Source organism: Canis lupus, chromosome 30 (genome assembly GCF_003254725.2).
Source record: "Canis lupus dingo isolate Sandy chromosome 30, ASM325472v2, whole genome shotgun sequence".
In the NCBI taxonomy this organism is placed as follows: domain Eukaryota; kingdom Metazoa; phylum Chordata; class Mammalia; order Carnivora; family Canidae; genus Canis; species Canis lupus.
The window spans coordinates 31,477,249-31,490,051 of record NC_064272.1 but is presented as its reverse complement, the minus strand read 5'-3'; the positions used below and the strand labels follow the sequence as shown (position 1 = coordinate 31,490,051).

At 53.8% G+C, this 12,803-nt stretch overlaps 1 protein-coding gene across 2 annotated transcripts in view; it reads right to left on the bottom strand.

The window, feature by feature from the left end:
* SMAD3 (SMAD family member 3) overlaps positions 1–11,985 on the bottom strand; it is a 114,662-nt gene extending 102,677 nt beyond the window's left edge. The window contains exon 1 of one of the 2 annotated variants that reach the window (XM_025472396.3): positions 11,242–11,985. In XM_025472396.3, the coding sequence (XP_025328181.1) occupies positions 11,242–11,447 (206 nt within the window). In that variant the 5' untranslated portion in view covers positions 11,448–11,985. Of the gene's footprint in view, positions 1–4,863; positions 5,047–11,241 lie in introns of those variants that run through there. The other variant, XM_035708683.2, reaches the window with a different exon arrangement.
* Positions 11,986–12,803: the final 818 nt, after the last annotated feature.

Sequence of the window (12,803 nt, the reverse complement as noted above, 5' to 3'; positions counted from 1 at the left end):
TAAAGCTTCAACTGGCAACACCGACGACAGAAAGTGGACTCTAACAAGGTAAGTAAGTTGTACCCGATCTCTAAATGGTCAGCATGATTTCCACTTGCCCTCGGTGCTGAAAAGGATGAACGACTTTGGGGCGCCCGGATGGCTCAGTCAGAGGAGCGTGCAACTCTTGACCGCCGGGTTGTGAGTTCAAGCCCCATGCTGGGTGCAGAGATGAAAAAATAATAATAATAAAATAAATCTTAAAAAAAGAAATGAACAACACGAACTTAAGTCAACTGTTGCTCTTATTAGGAATATAATCTGTCTTTAAGACACTTGTGGAGCATCCTGCGAGTCTGCAGGAGAGGAGAACGGAGGCATTCTTGCTGACTGCAGTGTGGTTGGGACGTGGAAGACCTGCCGGTCTAGATGGTCATCAATGAAGAAATGAGAAAACACCGTCCAGAGGCATTCCACCTGAGGCGCTGTGCCAGGCACAGGGGACGCCAAGGGGGCAGCCGAGATCTGGTCTCGAGGCCTTTGCTTGAAGGGACCCGGCACGACTCAGCTCACTTTCCCAAGGAATCCATGGCAAGAGGCGAGCATGACTCACCAGCTAATTACCTGAACACTTGGGCTCCCAGAGCCCTCCTGGCTGTACAACTAGTCTTCTCTCCTGACGGCGAACAAAACACTATTTTCACCCTGGTCCAGACATAGCCTAAAGCCGTCCACATGGTGGTGTAAGGGATTATGACCCTGACCTGGATAACTCAGGCAGAAAACCTGCTGTTACTGGCTTGGGGTGGGGAGGAAATGAAGTCCGAACCCAACGGTGGCTCTGGCCCCAACTTGAAAATCCCCGACACGCTCAAAGAGCAAGGTCCAAACGCTAAGCCTGGCCTACTAAAGCCTTCCCTCGGTTCCTCTCTGGCTGCACCTCCCTCCATGCCCTGACCACCCCGAAACGTCCTGCTTGCCCTAGATGCCAGGTCCTTCCACACCCCATCTGGCCAATTCCCTAGGCAGCCTTTGCTACACACCCATGCTCTATCCATTCATCGAGGTCCTGCTGGAGCTCCACCTCCTCTGGGAAGCCTCCCCGCCTCTCCTAAAAAGAGAGCTGCTCTTTCTCTGGGCTCCCAAATCAACACTTGTTTGACCTTGACCTGAGTGTCTGTCCCATCAGCCCACCATACCCGTGGGCAGTGTGACCCTTTTTGCCTCTATGCAGCTCAGAGATAGGACCTCAGCTCTGCATCTCTCTGTATCCCCTGAAGTCCAACATGAGGTCAGTGCCCCATAAATGCGTCGACCAACAAGCACACTAGTGGGGGGTCCAGCTCTCCACTCCACTTCTGAGACGGGCAGCTGCAATATGTGCCACCTTCTCTGTGACCTGTAATTCTCTCCAATCCAGCTTTGCGGTGAAGGGAATCCATCCCTGTCCATTCCATGGCACCTCCAAGGCTGGGCCTTGGTCGTGGCTAAAAACAGGCCTGCTTCCCCACCGGTAGGTCCCGGGCAGAGGCCACGCCAAGGCCCACATGCTGTCATGTACAAGTGACAAAAATCAAGGTAACAAACTGATACACAGGATACGTTCTATCCTCCACCTTGACAAATACCTTAGTACAACACAGAAGGCCAGGGTCGCGTTTCGCGTTCTCTGATCTCTTGGTTTCACAGTGGAATGCAGCCATCCAGGGAGAAGCGGGCCCGAATGCCAGCCCACCCCCTGGCACCATCACACACACTCAGAGGGGCTTCACGCGCCCCCATACAGACGCCACGGGCGTGAATTCTATCCAACTCCTCCATTCCCCTGCCCTGCTCGCCTTGTCGGCCCTTCAGCCCACAGGTGCACACACGTCCATGGCCAAGGCAGCATGGCCTTCCTTGGGCTGATGGATCTGGGAGGGGCCCAGGTGGGACCTGGAAGATGTCTTGAGACCGCCAGGACAGGGAACTGAAGGGTCAGAACCCAAAGCACAGTCTGGAAGGAGGAGGTGCAGGCTCCAGATGGGCTACCCCTTGGGGCGCCCCATGAGAAGGAACACACCCAGACGGCGGGCCAAAGGCCAGCCCTGTGGGCATGGGTCCTCTCTTGTGCCTACCTAAGGGCACTCACAGGCACCACCATCCTCATCTACGTCATTTCCGAGACCCGGGCTGCTGCCTCTGACCATCCTTACTTTGACAGCCAAGCTGACCGGTAAGGTGGTGCTTGGAACCGGAACTGGCTTCCAACTGGGTCTCGAAAAAACACCAGCCACAATAAACACCATGCACTTCCACACACTTACGGGCAGGCTATCGGTGACAAGTGCATGAGTCACGGCGTTTCTTCTTCAGGAGGCTGCCCATCCCCCGCCCCAGGAGCACTGATTCATCAAAGTTTGTTTTCAATACTATTATTTTTAGTCAGCCAAACAATTTTTAAAATGACAATCAAGAGGGGGAGGGGGAGGGCAGAGCCACCCAAGAATATGAATTGTTTCTCTTTCAGGAGCTCGCCCAGCCCTCAGTCAACAAGTGGCACGGCTGGGTTTCTCGGTGTGCACCGGACGTAGGTTCCATCACCACACCGAGGTCCTCCAAACGGTGAGCTCTGTGGGCAACTGGGGGGGGGGTGCCCCCAATGGAAACCGACTGACACTGCCTCGAAAGGGAATGATGAGTGTTTCCTGAGCACCTACTATGTGCCATGAGCTGCAAATACTGGCTTGATTGCTGTTATCTCATTTCAGTTGATTTATGGCGGTCCCATCCCCATTTCAAAGATAAGGAAACGGGCTCAGTAAATGGAAGCAAATGTACCCAGGGTTGCCACAGAGCCAGCAACTGGCAGGCCCAGGCCAGGTTTGTCAGACTCCAGTGCCCTTTGCTCTCTCTTCATTACCATGCTTTTCCTGTCCACCCCCGCATCCCCCCCCACCCCTGCTCCCCAGGTAATATTTTAAGAATCTGTTTGGTTAGAGATAAATGGCAATGCACAAAATTTAAAGGGACAGCAGGACCGACCAACTCACCCTGCCCTCCCAGGCACACAGAGACATAAGGCTCACCTGGAGTCTGAATTCAACGAGGCTAACAGAGACTTTACAACAGGAACGATTTGAAGCAAAAGGAAAAACCCAATTTCCATCATCAGTGCCTGCTTTCAGCCCCTTGTAACTCCTCAAAAAGTCTTTTCTGGATCCATTACTCCACATTTGGGCTCAGCCCAGAGGTGATTTTTTAAGGAAAAAATGCCTTTTGGCATTTTTGAGCTGTGACAGCTTAAAAACAGACCTTTAAAAAACACACACCCAAAAAGCATCACTATTTTCAAGAGTCCAGTCTAAAAGGAAAAAAAAAAAAAAGGTGACACCTCAGAGCTACAACTTGGCTTGGCAATCGGTGATGCAACACTGAGCGGCAAAAGCAACCAGATTTCCAGCTCTGGAGGTTTCGAAGGTAAACCCTTACCCAGGGTGTCCTAAGCAGTACTCTCTCTCATCCTCAACCGAGAGCAACGTGGTAGGAGAAAAACTTGCTCAGTATCAGCACGCCTGGCCATGGGATACAGAAAAAAGTACTTTTTCGGGGGAAACTCATTTTTCACTTCCTAGCTGGGGTATAAACTTGTAACCTCCACGCTGCCTAACAAAAGGCACAATGCTTTCGAAATCAAGTAGAACCTTTCTTTATATAGATGCTTGAAAAATAAATAAAGGAGGCTTCCTGGGTAGGCTCTGACATATGAGCAAACATTTTCCACAGGTATCCTTTATAATGCCTACCTCTTACATTTCACCATTTTTAGGCGTCTGTGGTCATTAGAGTAAGTAAACTTCCTGCTCTGAGAATAGCCAAAAATAGCAACAAAAGAAGAAAAATTGCTCGCTGCATCTCAAGACACGCAGCCTTCGTGTCTTTATCCTCGAATTCGGTTATTTTTCCATTCCTTTGTAGTTAAATTTCACTGACGTAGACTCACAGGGTTAAGAGGGAGGGCAGGAGGGAGGGTGGGGAGAGAGGTAACATAATCAAAATTAAGACTGGATTACAGCTTTATTACTTTCAGTTGTATAAATTAATGGGCACCAGACTGATGGGGTCTTAGGACATTAATAATTAAGAAAGACCTGGGCTGTATTGTTCAGCTGAAGGCGTGCAAAGGGGAGCTTCTGAAATGGTTTGCATGAAAACCACTTGAGAGTTAGAAAGGCCCGCTAGTAAGGCTTAGCTCACCTACGAACAGAGAACATCTGAGGCTCAGAGACGTTAAGCGATTTGCCCCAGGTCACACAGCTAATCAGAAACAGAGCAAAGTCTAGAACTTACCCAGGTCTGCTGACTCTTGCCTCCAAAATGACCCCAAAAACCTTGTTTATAATGAATTTTTCTTTGACGGCATTGATGGGGAGAAAAAGCCTGCTAAACAAACTTTAGCCCAGTCCAGAATTAGCCAAACTTCTTAATTAATAGGCTTCTACGGTGTTTTCATTTTCAACTGAGTCTCTCTGTCAAAACATTCTGCAGCAGTGTGCCACTGTGGCAGGCCCGCTGCTTACAGCTGAGGCCTCAGATAATCAACACCGGATAGTGTGACTTGTGTTACAGATTTGTTATTTCTAAAACTGTTAATTAAATCAAAGCAAAGAATAATGTTACACACTCACGCACACACCTGCGCACGCACACACGCGCAAATTACCGTTGTCAGGAGTCAGAAAACCTGTAAAGCTTGAGGGATTCAGCCCCCTGGCATCAAGAAAACAGCACTTAGAAATCCAAGAGGATGAACACACAGAGCGTTATTACCTATCCAAAGAGCCCATGTTGGCAGCCAGTGGACTAGAAGCTCCAAGAGGGTAGGGATGGTGTGGTCTTACTCACTCTATCACCCCTGCCACCTAGCACAGGGTTTGGCTCCAGGTAGGTACGATGCAGGACAGCACAGAAATGGACTGGACAAGTTCTCTGGAGATCTCTGTTCTAAAACTTGGCATACAGTAAAATTAGAGACCAAATTTCTGCAGGGTGGGGTGAATAATAACCTTTTCCAACTGTTTCCAGGAACCACTGTGCTTGAAGGTGGAGACGTCGAAGGCTCCAGGGCCAGGAACCTCTCAGTGGTCACTAGCTGACTGCCCGCCCTCTCTGGGGAGGAGCTACTATCATCCAACAGCGCACCAGCCATTCCTGTCTGCAAAGGGTGGTAAACGTCCCAGCCCCAGGCATGCTCAGCAGCAGGCTGCCTTCAGAAGCAGCCTTTCTGGGCACTTCTCTTCCCAGCCAACTAATACCATCAGATGTGGATTTGGGGAAAGGTGCAGAGTTTTGTTTTTGTTTTTTTTAATAGGTCAATACATCAAAGCAGAGAAGGACAAAAGTTAATTAAGACTAACCATGAGCCTTGTTGATTGAGAAAGCTGCAGCCCACTGCAGAGAACTTAAGAGCATGCATAAGAGTCTGGGGGGCGGTGGGGGGGGAGTGGATAAAGAAGATGGGAGAATAAGGTAGAGGGAATAAAGTCCCATTTCAATTTTTCAAGCCAGAGCTGCTTGGTCCTATTTATTTCATAAAGGAGCTCACACAGAACAATGGCTGTATTGTGCATCAAACGGCATTAAAATCCCCTAATAAATTAACAAGTGAAAATTAATGGTCGCTCAGTCCATTAAATCATGTTAATTTTATTTCCATTAAAATAATACAGCAATTACAAGTTTACATTATTAAACCAATATTTATTTTTCAAAAACTCATTTTAATTGGATTCCTGATGTGATAAGCTTGAGCCACGTTCTCTCCATTTCGACAGCTTCTTGCATTTCTCATCAGAGCTAAATGACTACCATATTGGCTGACTTTTCTCCGTGATTAAAACGGTCCTTTAAAACTTGACATCCTTGCAAAGACCTTTAAAAATATACCATTCAAAGCTCTTCCGTTCACGCAGAAACTCAGGCTTACAGGATTCAGTTCAGCAAGTGTTAACCAGGGACACGGAAAGGCTAGGTCACACCAAAATTCTGAAATTCTAAGTATCCACATCAAAAAGTTATCCAGTTTGTATTGACACTCTTTGTTACATTCTGAGCTAATATACCTAAAGTCACTGTTCCTCCCACCCAGGAAACCTGAATTTCAGGTTTGCTATACTAAATTACTTTTTACTTCAAAGAGAGAACGCTGTACTTGGAGTAAATACTGCACTGCACGCAGGTCACTCGCCCTTCCGAGCATGCTATGATGTCACTTATTTATAACAGTACTCAGTTTAGCCAAAGACAGAAGATAAAGACACCCTCATTGGGCAGCCCTGGTGGCTCAGTGGTTAAGCGCCGCCTTCAGCCCAGGGCCTGATCCTGGAGATCCGGGATCGAGTCCCATGTTGGGCTCCCTGCATGGAGCCTGCTTCTCCCTCTGCCTGTGTCTCTGTCTCTACCTCTCTCTCTCTCTCTCTCTCTCTCTCTCTCTCATAAATAAATAAATAAAATATTAAAAAAAAAAAGACACCCTCACTCTTGTAGATTGGTATCACCACGTACCCAAAAGCTCACATGATCATCTTGTAGTCCAGAAACTTCCTTTGGATAATAACTCCTCACATTGACTCCTCCCTCCTCTTCCCACCTCCTCCCACAGAATTAACGGTCTGTCCCCATGTCCCTGGGCACTTTGTACATCCTTCGGGAGCAGCTCATTTCTTGTATCTTTGGCCAAGTCTGTCTCCCCCTCTAGACAGGCAGCTCCCTGAGAGCCAAGGCCCTGCCTTGCTCGTGGTGGCAGATATTTAACAAATGGGTGAGCAATTCAGTAACAGAGGAGTGATGAACACGGGAAGCTAAAAACCTAACCCTTCTTTCTGTGAAACTCCCGGGTTGACCAAACATTTCCACAGGCCTTAGAGCATCCTGATTTCACAGGTGCAGACATTAAGGGGAACTCCTAAGTCCCTCCGGATATAAAAATGGCAAGATCCAGGACTTGAATCCTGTGCTTTTTCTGGAGACAACAGATGGCTGCCATTATTCTATTTTCTGACAGTGACTTCCACAACATTTAAAAGACACATTATAGTCCCACCCTCAAATCACCCGATACTAAAACTCATTTTTCTTCTGTTGGGTGGGAATAAAAAAGCAGTAGCAGTTAGACCCTCAAATAATGCCTTATTAGGGTTTCCATTACTGAAGTGGAAGCTCTTCACAGGCAGGGGCTGTCTCAAATTTACCTCTGCATCCTCTCTCCTTGCCTGGAATATTGACTCAGACCTAGGAGGGGACCAAGGATTATCAATGAATCAACAAGATCCAACCCTGTGACATCTGATCAGGATCCGGGAGCAAGGGGGTGTCTGTAACACGCACTGGCCCAAACATACGACTCCTGCATGCAAGCGGCAAGTTCCAAGGTTCCAAATGTCAAGGGAACATCAAGTGGCATCTAGGTCCAGCCAGAGCTTCGAGCCAGCCCCAGAGTCAGCTACTGTGGTGTCCGGGCCCCTCCTCTTCCTAGCCCTGTATGGAACCAGAGAAAGGAGAGCATGGACCACCTCCCCGGCAGCCAGAGGTGGGCTTGCTTCCAACGGGCTACACCACAATGGTGTTCTGAGCGCCTGTCAGAGAGGCGGGTAGACAGGAGATAGTGAGGTCAACAAGGTATTAAAGAAGCCACTCCTGCAGCCCTGGTAAGAGGTCTGCCCCCAGACGTCTGAGAAAGGAGCCTGAAGGATGACGGTCTTTTTCCTTTCTCCCTAGGGTGAGAATAGCTTGGCAAAGTCCAGGTGACTTAACAGGAGGAGGCTGTGTTAAGAGGCCAGGTTTACTGAGGAAGAGGAAATGGCAGGTGTCAGACCTGGTGTTGGGTTCAATTCCCCCATTTTCCTCTGGATGTTGACATGAGAACGTGCTTGGACACAAGAAAGCCCCAATTCCCTTCCAAACGAACCAGACATGAGGTCTGCTCCAGCTCCCAACCACTGGGCCAAGGCATGGAGCCCATCGGTGGAAGCACAAGTTATCAGTGTCCACCAAAACCGTCATGTTGCAGGGTGCCTGGCCCCTCACTGCTGACACAGAAGGCACAAGCCCTCTCTTCCTCTCCGAGGCAAATGCTGGGACTCCCTTCTTCACTGGCAGGAGGATGCCTGCTGCTTTACTCCGATACTCAAGGCCGGTGACAGGGAAGATGCTGTTATACAACTTGTCTAAGTCCTGCCCCGACCGCCAGACCTCAGAGTATCCTGATAGCCTCTCTGCTGGGGTATCTAAATCAAGCTCTTACCATTTCCTTGGCACTGGTCTCTTTTACATTCTTGGGACCGGGAAGCCTGTACCGCTCCAGCTCCCCTGACTGCCGGGACAGGTTAGAGCCGGCGTAACCCAAGCAAGCACGCAGTCTGGAAGATCCGAGGATGCAGCCGCAACTGCCAAGGGTTGCTGCTGCTGATCACGATTACGTCGTAGCCAAAACACGCTTGTCAAATCTCCCCAGACTGAGGTCTCCTGAAACCCCAGGGCAGTTTGAACCACCCAACGCCCCACACCCCATGGGATAACTAGGCTAAGTATCTCCCTCGGTCAACTTCCCAAAGCCCTGGTTACAAAGGTAGTGCAGAGAGAGCAGACAATATGACCATCACCACCACACTCTTTGGGGCTGAGCAGACACGCTGATACCACTGACGTGGAGGCCAGCTAGCCACCTTCCCAAGACGTGGCCTTTAGTTTTCTGCCCACGACCAAAACAGTGGCGGCCGTTGCCAAGGGAGACAAGGTGACCCAGAGGCGTGGGCACGAAATCCGGGGATGGAAATCCATTTTGTCTGGATCCACCCAAGCAACTGGGTTTCCCTGAGAAAAGATTAAAAACAAAATCTACCTTCATATAAGGCCCCTGCCAAGGCAGGTGGAAAAGATGCCCCACTCCTAACAGAGTCATGAGAAGGCCGGATCGAACCTGCTTGCTTGAACTCCTAGAAGTGTCCAAAGTGTTCCTATGCCTCAAGCTGTGGAGGACTTTGGAGGAGGGAAAGAAGGGCCACAGCTACGCTCACCTGGAGGGCAAAGCCCTACCAAGGCGAGGGAAAGCCAGGGCTCTCCCCCAAGCAGTCACCAACCCAAAGACACATCATCAGCAACCTTACCAACCAACCAACCAACCAACCAACATGCACAGCCGCCCCCACCCCAAGCTAACTGTGCTCTAGCATTCAGCAAAGAATGTATTTGGAACTTTCGAAGTAGAGAGCAGCGCGAAGTAGGAAAAGGGGCGCAACTGGTCAGAGTCCCAAGTCCACTGGGCCAAACCTTTTACCTCCCTCCTTCAGTTTTCTCCACTTTTAAGAAAAGGAGAGAAATCTGAAGTCTGACGGCCTTATCTAGTCAGCAGGAGTTTCTTGCTTTCCTGATCTCATTAAAACCATGTGAAAGTGCTCTGAAAACTGTAAAACACTTCATGCAGCTGTTCATTTTATAACTCATGCCTTTTCTTTCCTTTTTCTTTTTCTTTTTTTCCCTCTGTTTCAAGGCACAAAGCACTTGTCCTCAATGCACCCTGACAGGTAAGAAGGCACGTTTTGCACATCCCTCCCCAGACGGGAGATGTATGACGCTCATTCACCCTACCCCCGCACTCCAGCCAAAGGAATAAAGAAGGATTCAGAACCAGAGCTGGGACCAGAATCCAAGCCTCACGACCCCATCACATCACACCACCTCCTCTGAAGTCAATTCTGGCTCCGGATCACACACCCAGGGCGCACTTCCCAGACGACACACAACCTTCCCTCGCCTTTATTGACTGGATCCACCCAGTTAAAAAAAAAAAAAAAACTATATATTACTTTTTAAGTCAGCACTCCCACCATATGTGGCATTTATTTCCAGAGGAGGCCTGTTCTGGGTTCCTGTGGACAGATGTTGCTTTGTGCCTGCCTCACACGGCGTGTACAGCTGCCCCGAGCAGGTGGCCAAGGATGCAGTCCACTCCTGGCCCAGCAGCAAGGAGGACCATCTTTGTGGGGCTCAGGCCCTGCAGACCCTCTACTCCTAACTCTGCAGCCTGGGACCCCGAGGACATCCCACCCAGATCCACACATACACACACACACTCCTTTGGTGCAGAATCAGACTTTAAAGGGGGCCCAACCGGGAGAGACAGGAGGTTAAAGTGCACACACACACACACCTCCTCCACGACACACACACACACACCCCAATTCCCAGCCAGGGGCAGCGAAACTAAAAGAAGGCCCTGGGGAGTGGAGAGAAGTCACTGACCCCTTCCATCAGCCATCTGTGAGCTCCCGCCTGACCTAGCTAGCGCGATGCGAAGGAGAAAGGAGGTCCAGACAGATGGCAAAGCGCTTGGAGAAGGAGAGCTCTGCAGGAATGCGAGGGCCGATGCGAGGCCCACTTTGGGGTGCGTTTTGTTATCTGATCAGCTCTGCCTCTCCTACATTGGCCGCAATCTCAGGCTGAAAGCAGGGCGCGCGCGCACACACACACACACACACACACACTCGTCGGGGGAGGGGGGAGGACCCTAACCTCTGCCCCCGTCTCTCCTCTGCAAGCACCGCGCTGCACCGAAAGTGCGTGTGCGCGGAGGGGGCGGGCGGCGGGCACAACCCGGGCTAAAAATACTCGATAAAAATGCTAATCCCGAAGGCAAAGAGAGAACCAAGAAGGAACCTGTCAATCACGAGGCTCCCGCTCCGCACCCACAGCCCCAGCTGTACGGACTGCATTCCTGTTTGCGGAGGAGAGAAGTGGGGGGACAGGCCCGAGGGGAAGAAAGGGAGAGAGACACCACCACCTCCACGAGCGCGGGCCGCGGGGGCGGGAGGGGGAGGCGGCGGCGGAGGAGGGGCTCCGGCCCGCGGAGCCGAACAAAGCGGGCCTCAACTTCCAGCCCCAGCCCCAGCCCCGCCGAGGTGGGGGCGGCCGCGTCCAGCGACACCCCCTCCCCGGGAGGCGCAAGGCGAGTGTGCGCTCTGGGAGGGAGCGCGCCCCGTGGAGGCGCTGGGCTCTGAAATCTGTGCAAGTCCAGAGGCGGTTTTGTTGGGGGTCCCCCCCCCCCGCCGCTCAGCGCCTTCCTGACCGCGCTCCCGCTGCCCCCCCTTGCACACACACACACACACACACACACACACGCACACACACGCGCGCGCGCACCAGCCCTCTGGCTCCCACCCCACCCGCCCGCCCCGCCGCGCTGGGGGCACCGGGCGGGCGCGCCCCCGGGTCGCTGGGGCCCCCCACCTGGGGATGGTGATGCACTTGGTGTTGACGTTCTGCGTGGTGATGGCCTTCTCCAGCTCGTCCAACTGCCCGGTCTTCTTGAGCTTCTTGACCAAACTCTTGACCGCCTTCTCGCACCACTTCTCCTCCTGCCCGTTCTGCTCGCCCTTCTTCCAGCCCAGCAGGCGCTTCACGATCGGGGGGGTGAAGGGCAGGATGGACGACATGGCTGGGGAGCGCGCGCGGGCGGCGAGGGGCGCCCCCGGCGGGGCTGGGCGCGGACGGGAGCTCGGCCGCCCGAACTTCGCCTCAACTCCCGGCCGACTTGCCCGAGCTCCCGGCCGGGCCGCGGCGCTGCAGCCAGCGGGGCTCGGCGCGCGGCCCTGCGCCCCCGAGCGGCTCCCGCGGCGGGAAGGAGGCGGCGGGAGGCGGCGGGAGGCGGGCGGCGGCGGCGGCGCCGGGTCGGGAAGGCCCCGGGCGCGGGGCGGAGGCGGCGGCCGCGAGACTCCGAGTGGCAGAAGAAAGTTTGGGTTTCCGCACGGGGTTAGCTGTTTGGGTGCCGCCTCCAGGAAGGAAAGTCCAACCCCCAGCCAAACTTTGCTCGCCTCGCCCGCTTTGATGCGCAGATCCCTCCGCCTCGCCCGCCTCGCCCGCCCGCTTCCCTCCGCCTTCCCGGCTCGCTCGCTCGCTCGCTGGGCCGGCCCGGGGCGTGCGCCGCGCTCCCGCTCCCGCGCCCGCGCCCGCGCCCGCTCCCGCCCGCTCCCAGTCTGTGTTTCATGCAAATCCGCGTGCAGCCTCCTTTCCAGGCGCTGTCACCGCCCCCTCGCCGCCGGGGCTCCCCGCCTCCTCCCCCGCGCCCCGCCGCCTCCGCCGCCTCCGCCCCCTCCGCCCCCGGGCGCCCGGCCCACCCCCAGCCTCCGGGAGGGCGCCCGGCCTGCCCCCGCCCCGCGCGGAGCACGCCCACGTGGGCGACCCGGGGCCGGCGGCGGCGCTGGCTGGTGCGCGCAGGACCCCGCGCGGCGCGGGCCTCGAGGGCGCAGGGCGCCGGGAGGAAGTCGTGGGAACCGGGCGGCGCGAGGGGAGGGCCGGGTCCTGCGGCGGCGTCCACGCTGCGCTCCCGGCACCCACACTCAGGAAGCTCGGCTGCAGCGGCGGGCTGGAGAGCCACACCGGCGGCGGGCGGGTGCACCCCTAGGGCCCCCGCCCCCGGCCCCGTCCGAGGAAGGGCGCACGGAAGGTGGAGGCCCAGGAAGTCGGGGCGCGCTCTGGGATGCGCGCGCGCTGACCCGCGACAGGGGCCTTGGTGGCGCCGGAGACCCGCGAGCCGTGGGGTGCTTTTTTTATTATTATTATTTTATGTTTTATTCTCTCATCGGTGAGATCCCACCGGCCGAGAGCCCCCCGAGCCTGTGCGCGGAGGAGAGAACTGGGATCGGGGTGGGGGTGGGGGCTCTTCCAAGTGTGGACGTGGGGACCCCAGAGACTACCTTGGAATACTAGCCGGAGCCAGGGGTCCTTTGTGCATCAAGTCCCCGGGCAGAAAAATGGGCCTCAAAGACATCTGTTGAGTTCAGGAAGAAAGG